This window comes from Puma concolor, chromosome B1 (genome assembly GCF_028749965.1).
Source record: "Puma concolor isolate L17-30 chromosome B1, mPumCon1.1.hap2, whole genome shotgun sequence".
Classification (NCBI taxonomy): domain Eukaryota; kingdom Metazoa; phylum Chordata; class Mammalia; order Carnivora; family Felidae; genus Puma; species Puma concolor.
The window spans coordinates 69413064-69431030 of NC_141670.1; the positions used below are offsets into that span (position 1 = coordinate 69413064).

A 17967-nucleotide genomic window follows, 5' to 3' on the forward strand; every position below is an offset into this window, starting at 1 on the left:
ACAGTTACCAACCATCCATAGATTCTTTTAAGACAAAACCCTGTGTTTACATGAAATACCACTTCAGCTGAACCTTCTAAGACCTTAATCCACTTGAAGAATGGTTAGCTGCTCATAATCTTCCAGTCTAATTAAAGTTAGGAAAATGTTCGTACCAAGGAGACAAAAAGACTGAAGCTCTCAAGTGCTCATCAATAATGCTCACTGTCGAGGGCATCAATATTATTGAGATTATCAGTGATGCCGAAGTATTCTCTACATCTTAATTAGTTGGAGATATGCTTATTTTACAAATTAACAAATAGCAAAACGATCTTTTTTTTTCTAAAAACTTTCCTGAGTATTCCAAAATTTCTAATGATTCAGTTTGTTAAAGGTTTGGTTTAAAAATTATATAAAGAAATGGATAGAAAGTAGAAGTATGATAATAATTAGTGAAAGGAAAATGTTACTTAGAGTTTTTAAAAATTTTCTTTCATGTTTATTTATTTTTGAGAGAGAGTGAGAGAGACAGAGTGTGAGCAGGGGAGGGGCAGAGAGGAGGGGAGACACAGAATCCAAAGCAGACTCCAGGCTCTGAGCTGTCAGCACAGAGCCCGATGTGGGACTCGAACTCGTGAACCGTAAGATCATGACCTGAGCCAAAATCGGCTGCTCAACCAACTGAGCCACCCAGATGCCCCTTATTTTGAGATTTTAACTTTATTTTCAAACATTTGCAAATGCCGTCTGGATTGTACCAAAACCACAAGCGACCAATTATCATCATTATCCTCAATCTAAGTAAAAATCAAGACAATTTGAATATTTTCTTTTTCATCCTCAAAATTGTCTCTTCTGAATTAGCCTGCCAATCAGTTATCCCAAGAAGTAATTCATATTTCAGGCTGCCTCACTCGACTGTCACATCATTTCTTCACTACGCTAGCAATTCCAAATTCCGTATTACATACAACTATCACCTATGTTTCACTTGAAAGAGAGAAAGGAAGACCAGAAAAAATAAAGGACTGCTTGATCCCATACTAAGTCCATAAGAAATTGCTCTAATACAAACAATTACTCAATAAAGCTTTTTCCCCCGAATAGATCGTATAATTATTTTTTCCCAAAGTTTCTTAGTTATTTTTCAGCTTGTGTGTATTTTAAACCACAAAGGGTACTAAGTACAATGTGAACTGGGTATGTTCAAGTCAGTCAAAAGTTTACTATTGATATTCTTAACATTACTGAACTATACATTTAAAAATGGATCCTGAGAAACTTAACAGAAGACCATGGGGGAGGGGAAGGAAAAAAAAAAAAAAAAAAAAAAACAGGGAGGGAGGGAGCCAAACCATAAAAGACTCATAAAAACTAAGAACAATCTGAGGGTTGACTGCGGGGGAGAGGGAGAGGAAAGTGGGTGATGGGCACTGAGGAGGTCACCTGTTGGGACGAGCACTGGGTGTTGTATGGAAACCAATTTGACAATAAATTTTATATTAAAAAAAAAAGAATATCAAAAAAATGGTTACAATAATACATGTAATGTTATGTGTTTTTACTTAAAAAAAGAAAAAACATTGAATTATGTACTTTAAACAGGTAAAATGTATGGTGTATGAATTATAACTCAATAAAGCTGTTATTTTTTAAAAGTGTAAGTTTGCTCCTAATCAATTTTTTTTCTTTTTTTTAGCAAAGGGAAAAATGGTTTACTATTGAGATCTGGATTACTAAATTTTTGAGAGAATAGGGGGAGATTTTACATACATAAATATGTATAACATAGTAGGCATTTTAAATCATTTAATATAATTAGTTTAAATATTTCCTTTCACAAGGGACTTCAACCTTACATCTATACACTGAATACAAACCTCTTCCAGAGGTCAACAATATCTTCTGGCCAATAGAAAGGCATTTCAAGTTAATAATGTTTTAACACTGGATTCAAAATCAAAAGAGAACATTTCTAGTCACCTGATATTTCAAACAGTGAAACAGACAACTTACTGATAACTTAATTGTAAAAAGATCAATTCAGCACAGGTAGGAAATAGGTCTGAATATCAAAGTAGATTTCTCCAAAGAAAAGAGACATTTTTCAAATCAGCATGTAGCACTACAAAATCTCATGAAAAAAAAAAAAAGCACATAAGAAATGAAACAGTCTAAGATGAACAGGATCTTTGCAGTTGAGACTAAAAGCTAAATTTTAGCCAAGTATATTTAAAACATATACAAGTACAGAAAGCCACCAGTGTTCACAATTAGAGGCAGGACAAAGTAGCAATGATCTGACAAATAAATTGCTTGAAATATTGCATGATTTGCTGCACAACACCCTTATTACTTTCAATTTCCAAGTGCAACCAAAAGATGGGTCCAATTATGACATCAACACAAGCTTTCTTTCAAAATGGAATGAAAGAACAGTAAATCCCAGTGGACACGGGAGTTCTGCAGCAGAGATGATGTAATATATAAAAATAGACATCCTCTAACAGAAGCTGAAACTTGGGTAAACAGCACACTGCACACTATTCTCAACTGCCTTGCATGAATTTGCAATGCATGCTGTTAATAGCACAAGAGAAATCATTTCTTGTTTTAAACTATTTCCTGATTTACATTTCCATTTCTATACACACTCTATAGTATAATTTCCCAATCTGTATAAATTAAATGAACATAAATACCTGATTGTAACTGCAAGAAAGGGAAATAGTCCCCCCAAAGCAAGGAAACTGAGACCACTGCAGCAGTTTTAACACACTGCATTTTGTTAGAAATTGCAGCACATATGGCACAGAATTGTTACGTCCACCTATTGTTCAAAGACCTTTCCACAGGGAGCTTTCTGCAGGATCTTAAAATGCAACATGATCTAGGTGAAGAGGAATCAGTAAGCCTGCTGATAATAGGTTCAAAAAGCAAAGAATATTTTTGACACTTTAAAACTCTGATGCAAATATAAATCATCATACATGCATACAATAACCAAGATCTAGCAATCTGTAGAGGTTTGTGCGCTTGCGCGCACACACACATATCACTACTGTCTAACACTCTCCCTACCCCTCTCTTTTCCATTCTTTACCAATTCAGCTTTCACATTTCTATTGGGCTTTCCTGGATTAAAGAATATTTTCCTTTGAGCCAAGATATTAAGGCTTTTCAAAAAAACATGCCTGATTCTTCAAAGTGCCCTGTCTATGTACCTCCACAGTACTAAGAATTCTCTGTATTTTAGTTGCCCACTTATTTGTCTATATTACCTATGAAACTAAAAAGAAGCAAAATATGTCTGTCCTGTAGACGTATATAGTCCTAGAGACTGGCACAAACCTGAAACAAGGTGGGCACACAATAAATATTCATTAAATTAATAAAAATATGTAAATGAAAATACTGAGCTTTCCTCTCTATGATACAAGAAAGAAAATATACACATTTTCTGAAACTCCATCCTATTATAATTCACAGAAAGGCACTGATGATATTATTGAATACAAAGGCTATAGCAAAGAAATGCCTAATGAATTTAAAGAATGAAAATGTTGAAATAATTAAGAAATTTCCCCCATATTTGAATATTTTGTATATAAGCGTAGATTTTTTAAATGTCATATGAATAAATTATAGTCAGGTATAATATGATGTGAACTGATTGTTATAAGTTAAAATCCTAAGACCTTAATATTCTAGGAAATTTAGTAAATCTACAAGTCACTGATATATTAGTGAAGATATATTCTCTTACTATTAAGTAGGAAATGTTGGATTAAATTAAAAAGACCTCAGTAAAAAATTAAATAAATAAGTGAAAAAGCAAAATCGTTAACATGAGTGAAAATACTATTTCTAATGCAAGAACAATAGCCCATGTCAAAAACACTATTGTCACGTAAGTGTGCATAATCACGCAAACACTGTAATTTTTCATTTGTTTCAATATCTAACCATTTTTGAAACTAACCAAACTTACCAAGAAGTCCTTAATTGAAAATGATACTAACTTAAATCTATCTCTTAAAAAAAAAACCTACTTCAGAGATATAGAAGATATAACCTAGGAATGATTACATAACCATTATAAGAAATAGAAATTGTCTTATATTGTTATAAAGAATAACTTTATAAAAAAAGGGGACTCATTTCCATAAGCCTCATGCATGAATCAATCTTATTACAACTGGTGCCATTTTATAGATACTATATTAACAAAAAAATTATTCCCATTATGTTGTAATGTTACATGGTATTCAATTTATATTAACTTAATAATTTTATGCAGTATTTTTTATTACCTTTATACATCTGACCAAGAATCTTAAACTAAGCGTAATCTACTGAAAAATTTACTACATAATTACTAAACAGTGCTCTGAAGTGTATATTCATATTGTAGACAAGGACTACTAGTAAAATGTGTGGGGAGGTATCTTTTTATATGATCAACAGGTTTCCATTGTTTCAAAAATTTTGCATTGATTGAAACTTTATGAATATGTTTTATGTTATCCTCCCATTTCAAATTTGTAGAAAACAGACCCATTCTTTTTGGGGTAAGTAGGAGTGGGAGTGGAAAGTCAATCAGAACTGCAAAGCACAGAGAGCATCTTAGTTCTTTCAGCCATCCGAGGCTGAAATGTCTGTTGCTAGACGTAACCGCCATGGTGTAGAGAGGACAAGTTTTCTTCAATCTTCAGTCTACTCTCTCTGTACAATTTTTAATCTTTCTAAACTAAGAAGGCGGCATAGCTCTCTTTTCATTAAGATAAAAGAAACAGAGGGCAGAACAGGCATGTACCAGTCTCCCCAACACGCCAGTCAGGTAAGTTAAGTCCTCCCCTTAAATATCTTCTCGAATAAATAAATCACAAACTCTTAGAATCAATTACCTGTAAATGTAGACAGGCAGGGCCTGTAATTATGGGTAAAATAAACAAAGCTTTTTTCCTCTACTGTGTTCTGAACCGAAAGACAAAACAAACTTGACCAAAGTCTCTAAAGAGGCTGACCCTAAATCTTCTAGCCTCTGCCAAGAACCTTATCTACTCCCTGCCTATTATTTTATCCATTCTAAGACTGAAAATTCATACCACATCCTGTTTTCTGGCAATCTTAAATACAGCCTCAACCTCAACTCATCGAAATGTAAGAAAATTCTAATGAAAGCCATCTCCAATATTCCCTTCTCACTGAATTTTAAAATGCTTATTCTCTCTGCAAACCTCACACACCTGCCTTGAAAAAATGTCTTGAAAACACCCTATATGGACTACTTGTGTACTCATGTTTCTGAAGGAAATTATTACAATCTGTTTTAAACCATTACAACACATCTAACTTTAAAGAGTATACATCAGTTATAGATCGTAACTCAGCGTACATTTTAAATTCGATTCTTAGTTCTAAATGGGAATTAGACTAAACAGTAATTTTTCATATTAAAAAAGAGAAAGATTAATTATATACTGATGCATCTTTTGAAATATTAAAGTTCTAGATTTTAAAGTATACTTTTGCCAGACAAAAGCTCAAAATGCTGGCACAATTTAAAAAATTTATATAATTAGATCAAAATTTTATTAAATTTAAAAACAATGAAAATGTTTAAGATTTACCATATCATTTAAAATTTAGCAGTGTTTCTAAAGTACCATATAGCAGTCATGACACCTGTGGCATTTTAATATGTATTCTCTTGCACAGAACATAAAGTTACTGCCTCATTTTAATTTGAAAACCTATACAAATATTTCATGCCTTCAAGCAAGGTTACTGTAATCGCCAAAGATATTATATTGACAGTAGACTTCTTCTAATGTGAATTAAATTATTCATGATCTTTTTCCTGTGCAGTAAGAAAACACAATTGTAAAATTTTACTAGTTCCTTAACCAATTAGTGTCCAGAGGTAAATCAGTTTTTCTTCCTTGACTCCAAATTCTCTGATAACCCCCAATCTGACCCACAATTTCAAAACAGTAACACTAACAATCATAAATTAGTCATGTGCCGGCATGAAAGAAATGAGCAAAGATATTAATATAGGCCTCTTGATTAAAATATAGAATGAAATAAAGCATGAAATCTGGTTAAATATAAAGTGCAAATAAGAAAACACAAGCCATTTTAAATTCTCATTTCCTTTTTGACTAAGCCTTTATTCTGTTTGACCAAAATTTTACCAGTGGTCTCCCACAACACTCTTACATTGGGATTCCTGAGATTTAAAGTTTCCACCTACATCACTTAAAATATAAAGGTAAGTTGCTAATGGAGTTCCCATACCTGTCTTTCTCTCTTCATTTCTTTCCTTGCAAATCATGTTAGTTAAGAACACTGTTTCCACTCATTCTTAAAAGTAATTAGGTGGCACTTAAGTGGACCTAAGATGGACAAGGTGGACAGTTCATCCCTACATGTGCACAAATAAAGCAGCCTGTACCATCACCTAAACCAGCGACACTTTCGTTTTAAGAGATTTTACTAAATCGGGGCAAAATACAAAAGAACAAGACCAAGCCAAACACATCAATGTTATAAACTCATTAGTTACAATGCAAACTCACAAAAAACTTGGGTTAGTATTAGGAGACCACACACAAATTACAATACCTGAGATTTAGTGCATTCCTTTGAGCCAAAATGAAATGAGTGCCATAAAGGAGGAAAGGAAAAGATGAACATTATCAGACATGCTATAGTACATCTGCCAAAACGAAGATAATGTTAAATATAGGTTAAGTATGACCATACAGAATCGGCTATATGTATAATGTTCTCCATGTTTTTTAGCCATGCAACTGGAAATGCATTTGAAATCATTTAAAATCACCTGTGAAGTATGATCATGCATCTTCTAAAGAAACTTTTCACCCACAGTCCCACAATACTAGGATTCTTTCAAAAAGAAATATTTCTGTTAAGAATAAGTAAATATGACTTATGGCTAATGAAGAATAATAACTTTCATTTCATTCTTTTTATCCTGTGGCACCATATATACAAACAAGATTTTGTTGTTTTCATAGGTTAAAATCAAGTATTGAGATGAAAATATAAATATTATATAAATATAATTAAAACACAACTTGCACACAAAATAAGTATCCAATATTTTCCATTATGACCATGTTGTTGCCAATCTGAACTCATTTAGTAAAATTAATACCAACATATCACAAATTAGTAAGCTAGCACATGATCCATTAGTAATCAAGTTAAACTTTCGTCATAGTACTGACTTTGCCCTCATAAAAGTATCTGTTGACCAGGTACGGTATTTTTTTAAAACCATTAAATTAAAAAAAAAAGTAATCGTGTAATAATAAAAAGCCCCACACATTTTTATACAACAGATCAAAAAAGGGAAGTCGTGCAGGGAAATTGAGTGAAGTATTCCATAAAGGGGGAATACACGGAAATAAAAGAGAATAGCAGTTATAAAATGATCCCCCCAACTCAAGTGTGAAAATAGGACTATAAAATTAAACCAATCAGCATTAACAATAGATTTTAAGTAATTCACACTCCCACTATCTTAGTATGGAATCTCATTTGGAAAAATAATTCCAAAGCAGAAAGAATATTAACAATATTAGTACTAGACTAAAATATTATAATATATGGAACTATTAATATGTACAACTATTTTTAATCCAAATTTCCTTCTTCCATGATCCTGTATCAACACTAAAAATACTACCTTCTTTTACAGACAATGGTAACAAAAAAACCTTTCATGGGTTTTTTTTTTTAACACCAAATCTCTCCAAAGGACAAACAAAGCTCTCTTTATGATGTGCAAAAAGCTACCCTTTCCACATGAGCTCAATGAAATGATTCAACTATAAAATTCATGTTAAATTAAAATAGTGCATGGGTAGTGAGAGGAGTAGGCGGGTAGCTGGTGGTCAAAACTGCTTAAAAATCCACACACAAAGAGCTCTCAGAAATAAAACATATGAAGTGCAGGTATAAAGTATATCCTATCACTAAAAGTTACTAAAAATTAAGTATATAATTTTAAGTCTATATTTATTTTCCCATGTATTTTGTACTTATACTTATTTGCAAAAAGAAAAAAAGTGCAAGTAAACAAAACAAATGAGAAATGCAAAACAGTTGTCAATTATCTATTTTTATGTTACATTTTTATTTTAAAATTTCACATATAATGACTACCATGTAATGTTATTATATCTACAGACAAACCATTTTTGACTTTATTATGACATATGTAAGAACTCATGTTACTTTCTTTTTGAAAATAGAAATCCTAAAATATCTTCTCAACTATTTTGGATTGGCCATCGGGGAAAGAAGCATAGAGTAGTTAAGCAGAAAGAAAGGAATAAGAAACATAAAGTTTTAAAACTGAACATACTGGGGTCTTACACAATCACTCATTATCTGTGCCTTGGTTTCCTCAAACATAAAAATAGCTTCTCAAATAATTATGAAATAAATGACGATCAAGTGGGCTGCAGCATTTAAAATGATCTTTGAAACTATCAGAAGTACTTGAGACCATCTTTACATTGGGATTTTTAAAAGCATCCCTTCAAATTATGCTTTCACTTCATCATATTAAAAACAAATAAATCTCAGGAAATATTCTCACAGTGGTGTGCAAAGCTATGAAAATAACATTTAATTTTTATATATCTACCTTTAAAAAAAATAAGTCTGATACCAGTTATTGGGGCTGGGAGCGGGGGTAAAATTTTAGATGAAGGTAAGAACTTAAAATATTCCAGTTACAACTGTATAGCTGATCACAAAGCTAACCTCAGAGAACGTTTTAATAAGTAAAAAAGCTAACTAGCCAATATCTTTTGATTTCTTATTTCAATGCTCCTTAAAACTCTTCATACTCTATGTGTTCCTAGCAAAACCTACACTTTGGATAGGTATATCACAGAAAGGAATTATTCCTCTAAAGTAGAAAATGCAAATGTCTTTTCACAAAATTCCAAACAAAAAAACTAAAGATAAATAAAAATATTATACTTTAATAACTTACCGTATGATAGCCTCGAGGCAAAGGTGGTTTGCCCACAGGATAAGGATCCACAGTGTCAATAATTGTTTGTCTTTCACCTTTCTGGTTGATTTTTCTAAATCTCCTTCGAGATTGTCGATGAGAAGCTTGACGCTGAAAATACTCTTCATTTTCATCCATATAGTCCACCTGAAAAAAAAAAAACAAAACAAAAATTTATTTCCTCAAATACAACATTCCATATTAAGATTAGACACAGAATAAAACTTACAGATAAGTCCATATTCATTCATTTTGCAAAGACATTTGTAGACAAACTATCTTTACAGACTAAGCGTTTTTGAACTTCTCTGGAACTAATTGGTTTTGAGTAACTTTTCTTTTATGAAGAAGCATTTTCAGTTCCACTTAGGGCAATATGAGTAACTCTTGAATTTCCTGCAGTTTAAAGGGAAGGATATTTTCAGTAATCTTTGTAGTGATTTATTAGTGAAAGAACTCACAGGATACATTACCTCGCATTATGAAAGCAACGGCCCCATTGTCTTAACTCTGGTGTATATGAGTAAATCTGTAAAAACCCCCAAATCCCAAATGACTCAAGCTGGACTGCTAGCAGAACGGCTTTGGTAGGTTACTAGGGTTTCTCTTCCTACTTTCAATCTGTGAATTCAGTTTCTTTTTTTTATAAATAGTGTTATTTAAAAAAAAAAATTCCTCATTTTCAACATTTTAGAAACTGATGAATGGACCAACCAGAATAAAAGTTACTTTAGGTCAATCCTCCTCATACTTATATAATGAAAATGTGATTGCTCACAATCAAGGCATAGCACGATTCTAAGACTATTCTCCCACTAGCAAACCCAGTAGTTTGTATAATATCGGCAAGTATAGGATTTTAAATATCAAAAGTCCCACAGAGAAACACAAAATAGCACTTACAGAGGCCAAAATCTCTAGGAAATACCTAAAATGCTTTCCAAGACCTGTTGCTGGAAAGTCCTATGTAACTACCCACATTTTCTAATCCTAAATCTTTACTTACCACCATGTTACTTTCTTACTTAAGAGTAAATTTTGTGAAATTTTACCAAAGATTTTCACTCCCTTGGACAAGGAAGTTTTCATTCTGATGAATTCCTCTCCTACATCATAGGGGAAAATCCCAAATCTTCTCTGAAAATAGACTTACGGCCTTCTACCAAATACTTTATTAAATGTGAATAAAAAGCTTCCATCATCTTCTATATTAGGCCAGAAAACTGGGGGACTAGTACGCTGGTTAAACGCTCTGTTGAGGTCTTTATTTCTCTTTTTAACTGAATTGCAGGATTTAAAAAATATATTGACCAGGATACCTGGATGGCTCAGTTGGTTAAGTATCTGACTCTTGATTTTGGCTCAGGTCATGATCGCACCATCGTGAGATCAAGCCCCACATCAGACTCCACACAGGGGTGGAGCCTCCTTAAGATTCTTTCTCTCTCTCTCTCTCTCTCTCTCTGTCTCTCTCCACCCCTCTCTTCTGCTCATGCACTCTCTCTCAAAAAATAAAGTTTAAAATATATACATATAGACTGCAAGACATGTATAAAAAACAGGAATTGGTTTCCTTTTATCCTAACTGTTGCCTGAATACATATTACTATGATTCATTTGAAGTATCTTACTCATTCCAATTAATAGAGAGCTAAAATCCTGTAATTCAAAGATCATTCCCAAATTTAAGTAAAATGGCATTATCACAGATTGATTTAACAAAAGTTCAAGCACAAAACATTTAGGTACTTGCCCCTTTTGAGTCTTCTATCTTTTTCATTTCATTGAATCTTATAAATAATTACAATATTATGACTATGAACTCAGATTCATAATAAAAATTATGGAATAAATATATCTAAAGTTATAAAATCTATAATACATGATTATAAGTACTGTGCAAAAGTGTTTTTATTTTTATAATTTTTTTAGGGAAAAAAAGTCTTCACAGAAGTATTCTTACCACAATCATTTCAGAAGGCTCTAAAACAATGCATTCACAGCCACGCCTAAAGCTTCCTGCAGAACGCTTGCCAAAACTAAGAAGAAAAAAAAAAAGATTTATGAAATATAAATTGAAAATTTAGGCCAACTCTCCAAATAAATAAAAATAAAATAAAATAATAAAAACAAAAACAACCACTGAGAAAGGGAAACTCTTTTGCCATTATTTATACAGAATAACAGGAACCATTCAAATTCTTAAATTTCAGACATATATTTTTCTGAAAAATTCCAATATCATGTTTCCAGATTAATAATGTAAGTAACAGAAAACCATATGAATGTGTTTTATATTAGCTTGTTTTACTTTTTTTTTAAGTTCATTTATTTATTTTGAGAGAGAGAGAGAGAGAGAGAGAGAGAGAGAGAGAGAGAGAGATCGTGTGTACGTGAGCCAGGGAGGGGCAGGGAGAGGAGACAGAGAATCCCAAGTAGGCTCTCCACCAACAGCGGCAGTGCAGAGCCCAACATGGGGCTTGAACCCACAAACTGTGGGATCCTGACCTGAGCTGAAACCAAGAGTGGGACAATTAACCAACTGAGCCACCCAGATGTCTGTATGTTAGGCTGTTTCAAGTTATTCCCAGCTAGGTGAAAATTTAGAATATTCTAACATTCTAATGGGAACTGAATCAATGGCAAACTATAAAAATATACAAAGTATAAAATGCATATAAATTTTCTTCTGTAATTTAATTGACTTAGTTAAGCATTTCTTTTACCTAAAAACTATATTAAATTTTTCTACATTTTCAAATCAACTTATTCGAAATAAGTGTAAGGACAAGGTATTCAACTTAAGATTTTTTCCTTAATTCAAGTGGATGTGCATATTACAAGCCCATTTCTCCTGAAAACTTTTCACTAGAGAACTCAGATATAGCACTTTTGCCCTACTGTGACAACTCCCACCTTAACATTGCAGCAGGTGATTCTGCCATAGCTATATTCACACTAGAACCATGAGGAGAAAATCCTGGTGAAGCTAGGTAGTCCTGACTTGTTCTAATATACCATCTACTCCTACCCATTTACTACTACAAAATTCTCCCCTCCCTCCAATCGACATTTTTAATAAACATTTTTAATAGCTTATCTTTGAGAAAAAAAAAATTCTTCCAAAGAACTTTTTTATCAAGCAACTAATCCTGTTTCATAAAAAATCAAAAACAGAACTATATGTGGCATATATATGAAAAAATTATTTAAATATTCACATGTACATTCATGCACACATACACAGACATTCATATTAGAGTGCTTTTTTTAAAGTGGAAAAACTAGCAAGAAAATATAATAAACCCATCCAGAACATTACTTCTCGTGCAATTAAAATGACCTAAATATTTAAATATTCTTACCTTAGTTTACAATTAAATACCACTAAAATGACATAAAATCTTCAGTACACACAAAAATTTCTTTCTGGTTTCTGAACTACCTGATTGCAGTTTAATTTTTTTACAATGAACTTTATAATTTAATAATACACTACAAATGAAAAAATTATCAACATGTTAGTAAAATATGTAGCAGGTTTTATGCCATCTTCACCCAATTAATCCTGTTACATGACTAGGTAAAAATATATATTATATGTTTAAGGTGTATTTCTAAATAAAATAACATTAAAATCTAAAGAAACTCACAACTACGTAACTCTTTTTTTTAGGTTTTTATTTAAATTCCAGCTAGTTAACATACAGTGTCATATTAGTTTCGGATATACAATATAGTGATTCACTGCTTCCATATATCACCCAGCACTCATCACAAGTGCCCTCCTTGGTCCCTATCATCCATTTCCTCCATCCCCCAACCCACCCCCCCCTCTGGTAACTGTCAGTTTGTTCTCTATTGTAACTCTAATTTTTATTCTATTTTATTAAATTATAGCACTGGACAACATAATAATAATGTTTTAGAAACATAATGATTGAATGATTTTCCTGTTTTAAAATTTCAAATAGTAAAAAAAAAAAAAGTTTAGAATGCATGCAACGTGTATATAATACTCAATAAAAATAAAAACCTGTTAGAATTGCTTACAAATTTCAGCAACAAAAGGGGTAATGTTTACACAAACAATATGGTAGTCACTATTTTATGCCTAATTCTGTACAAACAACTCTCCCTACTTCAGAATTAAAGGTGTAAATCCTTGTACAAAGTAGTCATTAGCTCAACAGAATTTTATGGTAGGACAACAATCACATATTCATTTGCACAAACACTATTACTTTGGAGATGAAAAGTTTGCATCCCCTAAAATGTGCTATTCAAAAATATCTCCATAAGAGTCTTTTGGTAAAAGAGATACACCAGAATCTGATGAAACTCCCTTTGCAGCCACAGAAGACTCAAGTTCTACTGACCATCACAAATACGTGAACTGCAGGAAAAATAACACTCGCCCTCAGGTAATTCCTTGAATACACTCAGCAGAATACACTCAGCAGAAAAGGCAAATGCACACAGAACACATTCTAGCAAAGGAGAATATATTATTTCATTCATCCAACAATCTATGATTTCAAACCCAGCCAACAACCTAGAAGTACAATAGCCTCAAAAGAGCCAAATAGTAGGTCATGAATGCACATACTAGGCCTAATAACTAGACCTCTTGTCTCTAATGCAAAGATGACTTACTCTTTGCTTACAGACCAGAAGCTGTAAGTTAGGATGAACAAAGTACTGAAAAATGCTAGCTAGAAATTAAGTCCACAAGATACATTCGCTTTTCCTCTGTGATACTTTGAAACAATAAATATGTAAACAAAAGTAAATAAATATCACTATTTACTAAGTTTTTAAAAAATCTTGGACCGTGTTCTACACACTGTTTTAAAAACCCAGTTCTGGGGGTGCCTGGGTGGCTCAGTCAGTTGAACGGCTGACTTCGGCTCAGGTCATGATCTCGTGGTTTGTGGGATAGAGCCCCACATTGAGCTCTGTGCTGACAGCTCAGAGTCTAGACCCTGCTTCAGATTCTGTGTCTCCATCTCTCTCTCTCTGCCCTTCCTCTATTCACACACTCTTTCACTCACTCTTTCTCTCAAAAATAAATACACATTAAAAAAAATAAAAATAGAGGCGCCTGGGTGGCTCAGTCGGTTAAGCGTACGACTTCAGCTCAGGTCATGATCTCGCAGTCTCGCGGTTTGTGGGTTCAGGCCCCGCAACAGGCTCTGTGTTGACAGCTCACATCCTGGAACCTGCTTCGGATTCTGTGTCTCCCTCTCTCTCTGCCCCTCCCCCACTCACGCTTATCTCTGTCTCTCAGAAATGAATGAATGAATGAATGAATGAATAAATAAATAAATAAATAGAAACTTAGTTCTGAAACATAAGTATAGAGCTAAAAAAGGACACCAGATAGCAACATATAAGCTCCACCCTAGATGATATTGAGATCAGTTCTTTAAAATTTAGTGGAAAGAAATGGAGAGAAATCTGCAGGCATGCAAATGACATAGATATTTAGACAGTAAAGCACAAAACAAAGTCAGTAAGAATAAAGTACAAGACATTTCATCTTTTAGTTTTATGTGAGTGCAAGAAAGCAGTAATCAGAGGATCCACTCTATACAATGAAATATCCTTTGTGAAAACAGATCAAATGCATACACCATTTAATATGACATTAAACAACAAGGGATTCTCATGTTTTAGTTAAAAGACATACATGAAATCTAGACATCTTTAAAGCATTAGCACAGTAAGTACTAACATAATAAATGACAAATAGTACACAAAAACCTCAAAATGATGAATACACTAGGAAGTAATTTCTAAAAATGGAAATTACTATACCTACTCTTATAGCAAACCATGTAAAATGATATAGCATTCTCCTAGCAAAGCTTCTAAGGGGAAAAACACAGAACTGAAAAGTTCCCAACAAAAAAATTAAGGAATTCCAAAGGACTTTTTGTAAGATCAGAGGCACAAATTTAAACACTTCTTCAGTCTTACTAATAGCAGCTGAAAGTTGGAAACTTAAATGTTTCTAAAATTATGATTTAAGAAAATTTATAAATGATACAAATTAAATAAGAACATGGGCAACTTAAAAAATATACCTATAATCCTTAAGGGTTTCAAGAAAAGTAAGAAATTTAAAAGAAAGAGTGAAGGAGAGGGGAAGGGAAGGGAGGGAAGAAAGAAAGAAAGAAAGAAAAGTCATAAATCGGTAAGGATTATTTCAAAGCTATGTGACTGTATTCTGCTCCAAATGCTTCTTGGTACCACTGCAGAAATGGACAATTAGTCCTATCAAATGCATTCTTTTTTTATTATTAATTATTAAGTCTTATAAGAGACTACACAAAGTGATCTATAGATTCAATGCAATCCCTATCAAAATCCCAAAAAGCCAATCTTCAAATTCTTGCAAATAAAATTGCAACAGTCCTACTTAGCCAAAACAGACTTGAAAAAGAACAAAGTTGGAGGACTCACACTTTTGATTTGAAAACTTACACCAAAGCTATAGTTATCAAAATAGTGTGGTACTGGCTGAAGTGCAGACGAATAAACCAGTGAAACAAAATTGAGAGTCCAGAAATAAACCCATGTATCTATAGCTAACTGACACTGACAAGGGTGCCAAGCTCAGTCAATGAGGGAAGAACAGTCCCTTCAACAAATGTGCTGGGACAACTGTATTTCCACACAGAAAAAAAGAAGTTGAACCCATACCTCTCACCACATATAAAAATTAACTGAAAATGGATCACTGACCTAAATTTAAAAAGCCCACACCACAAAACTCTTAGGGAAAAAAAAAAAAAAAAACTGGGATAAATCTTCATGACATTGGATCTGGCAATGGATTTTTTTTTTTTTTTTTTACTTCCAAGTTTTTTATTTAAATTCCAGTCAGTTAACATACAGTGTAGTAGTAATTTCAGGTGTAGGATTTAGTGATTCATCACTTAAACATACATACAGTGCTCATCACAACCCTCCTAAATACCCATCACCTATTTAACACATCCCCCTGCCCACCTCTCCTCTAGCAACCAGGAGTTTGTTCTCTATAGTTTAGAGTCTGTTTTATGGTTTGGCAATGGATTCTTAAATATGACACTAAAAGCACAAGCAGCAAAAGGAAAATTAAAAACTTGTGTGCATCAAAGGACATTATCAAGAAGCTGAAAAGACAATCTACAGAATGGGAGGAAGTATTTGCAACAATACATTTGAGAAGTGTTTAATATACAGAATATATAAAGAACCTCTACAACTCAGCAACAAAGACAAATTAAAAAATTAAATTTGCCTAATTAAAAAATGAGCAAAGTACCTGACTAGACATTTTTCCAAGAAGGTATACACATGGCCAATAAACACATGAAAAGCTGATCAACATTCTGAATCATTAAAGAAAAGCAAATCAAAACCACAATGAGATACCAATTCACACCTGATGACAGATGTGAATGAGATACTAATATGGTTATAACTTTTTAAAAAATAGCAAGTTTTAAAGAGGATTCAGAGAACTTGGAACTCTTATATTTTTTCTTTTTTTTATTTTTTTTTTTAATTTTTTTTTCAACGTTTTTATTTATTTTTGGGACAGAGAGAGACAGAGCATGAACGGGGGAGGGGCAGAGAGAGAGGGAGACACAGAATCGGAAACAGGCTCCAGGCTCCGAGCCATCAGCCCAGAGCCTGACGCGGGGCTCGAACTCACGGACCGCAAGATCATGACCTGGCTGAAGTCGGACGCTTAACCGACTGCGCCACCCAGGCGCCCCTCTTATATTTTTTCTGGTAGGAGTATAAAGTGGTGCAGTCCCTGTGGAACAGTTTGGTGCTTCCTCAAAAAGCTAAACAGAGAATTACCATATGACCCAGCAATTCCACTCCTAGATAAACACTCAAAAGTACTGAAAAAAAGGACTCAAACAGATATGTGGACATTCAAGTTCACTAAAGCATTATTCACAATAGCCAAAAGGTATAAACAACACAAATGTTCATCAACATATTAAACATATGTAAACAAAACGTGATAAACACATGCGATGAAATATTATTCAGCCATTAAAAGGACTGAAGTTGTGATACATGCTGCAGCCTGCATAAGCCTTGAAAGTATCATGCTAAGTGCAACAAACCAGTCACAAAATGACATATACTGTAAGATTCTACTTATATGAAATATATAAAACAGGAAAATTCATAAGGACAGAAAGTGGACTATAGATTATTGGGGGTTGTAGGAATGCTTAATGGTTACAGAGGTTCTGTTCAGAGCTATGGAACATAAATTTTGGAAACAGGTAGTGGTGACAGTTGCACAAGTATGATTTTAATTAATGCCATTGAGTCATACACCTTAAATAGTTAAAATAGCTGGGGTGCCTCGCTGGCTCAGAGGAGCATCTAACTCTTGATCTTGGGGTTGTGAGTTCAAGCCCCATGTTGGATGTAGAGATTATAAATAAATAAACAAACAAACAAACAAATGGCATATTTTATGTAAGGATAAAAAGGTTGGGTTTCTTGGCAAAAATTTGGGATTTGAATAAGAAAATGTAGAGATACCACTTTGATCACGTAATAGCAAATCTTAGAGACAAAGAAAGAGTTAACTTTGATGACCGAATTATACCAATGACAGGCCTGGAACTGACCTCTTTTCTACATTAATTAGCAATGAAGTGAGAGAAGTTGTGGGTAAAAGTGGAACTAGGAAGAAATGGGGAGAAGGCAAATAAGTGTCACTGAAATATTTCTGAAGAGTCAGTTGTACTACCTACATTCTTTTTTCATCCAGCATTAACCCTATTTTTATTTTACTGCTAGCCATAAATTTGAAGGTACTGCCACCCCAGCCCCATCTCCACAATTCGGCTTCCTATTCCTCTTCCAAATACTCACTGGACCCATACAGCAGAATCAAA

At 33.3% G+C, this 17967-nt stretch overlaps 1 protein-coding gene across 15 annotated transcripts in view; it reads right to left on the reverse strand.

Moving 5' to 3' along the window:
* The window catches only part of RAPGEF2 (Rap guanine nucleotide exchange factor 2), a 249211-nt gene that overhangs the window by 108428 nt on the left and 122816 nt on the right, over positions 1–17967 (reverse strand). For 11 of the 15 annotated variants that reach the window (XM_086703964.1, XM_025922425.2, XM_086703960.1 and 8 more), the window contains 3 exons: positions 11007–11082; positions 9023–9190; positions 6613–6630 (listed from right to left, as the gene is read on the reverse strand). In XM_086703964.1, coding sequence (XP_086560090.1) covers positions 6613–6630; positions 9023–9190; positions 11007–11082 — 262 coding nt within the window. Of the gene's footprint in view, positions 1–6612; positions 6631–9022; positions 9191–9272; positions 9429–9516; positions 10851–11006; positions 11083–17967 lie in introns of those variants that run through there. The other 4 variants (XM_086703962.1, XM_086703958.1, XM_086703970.1 and 1 more) reach the window with 3 other exon arrangements.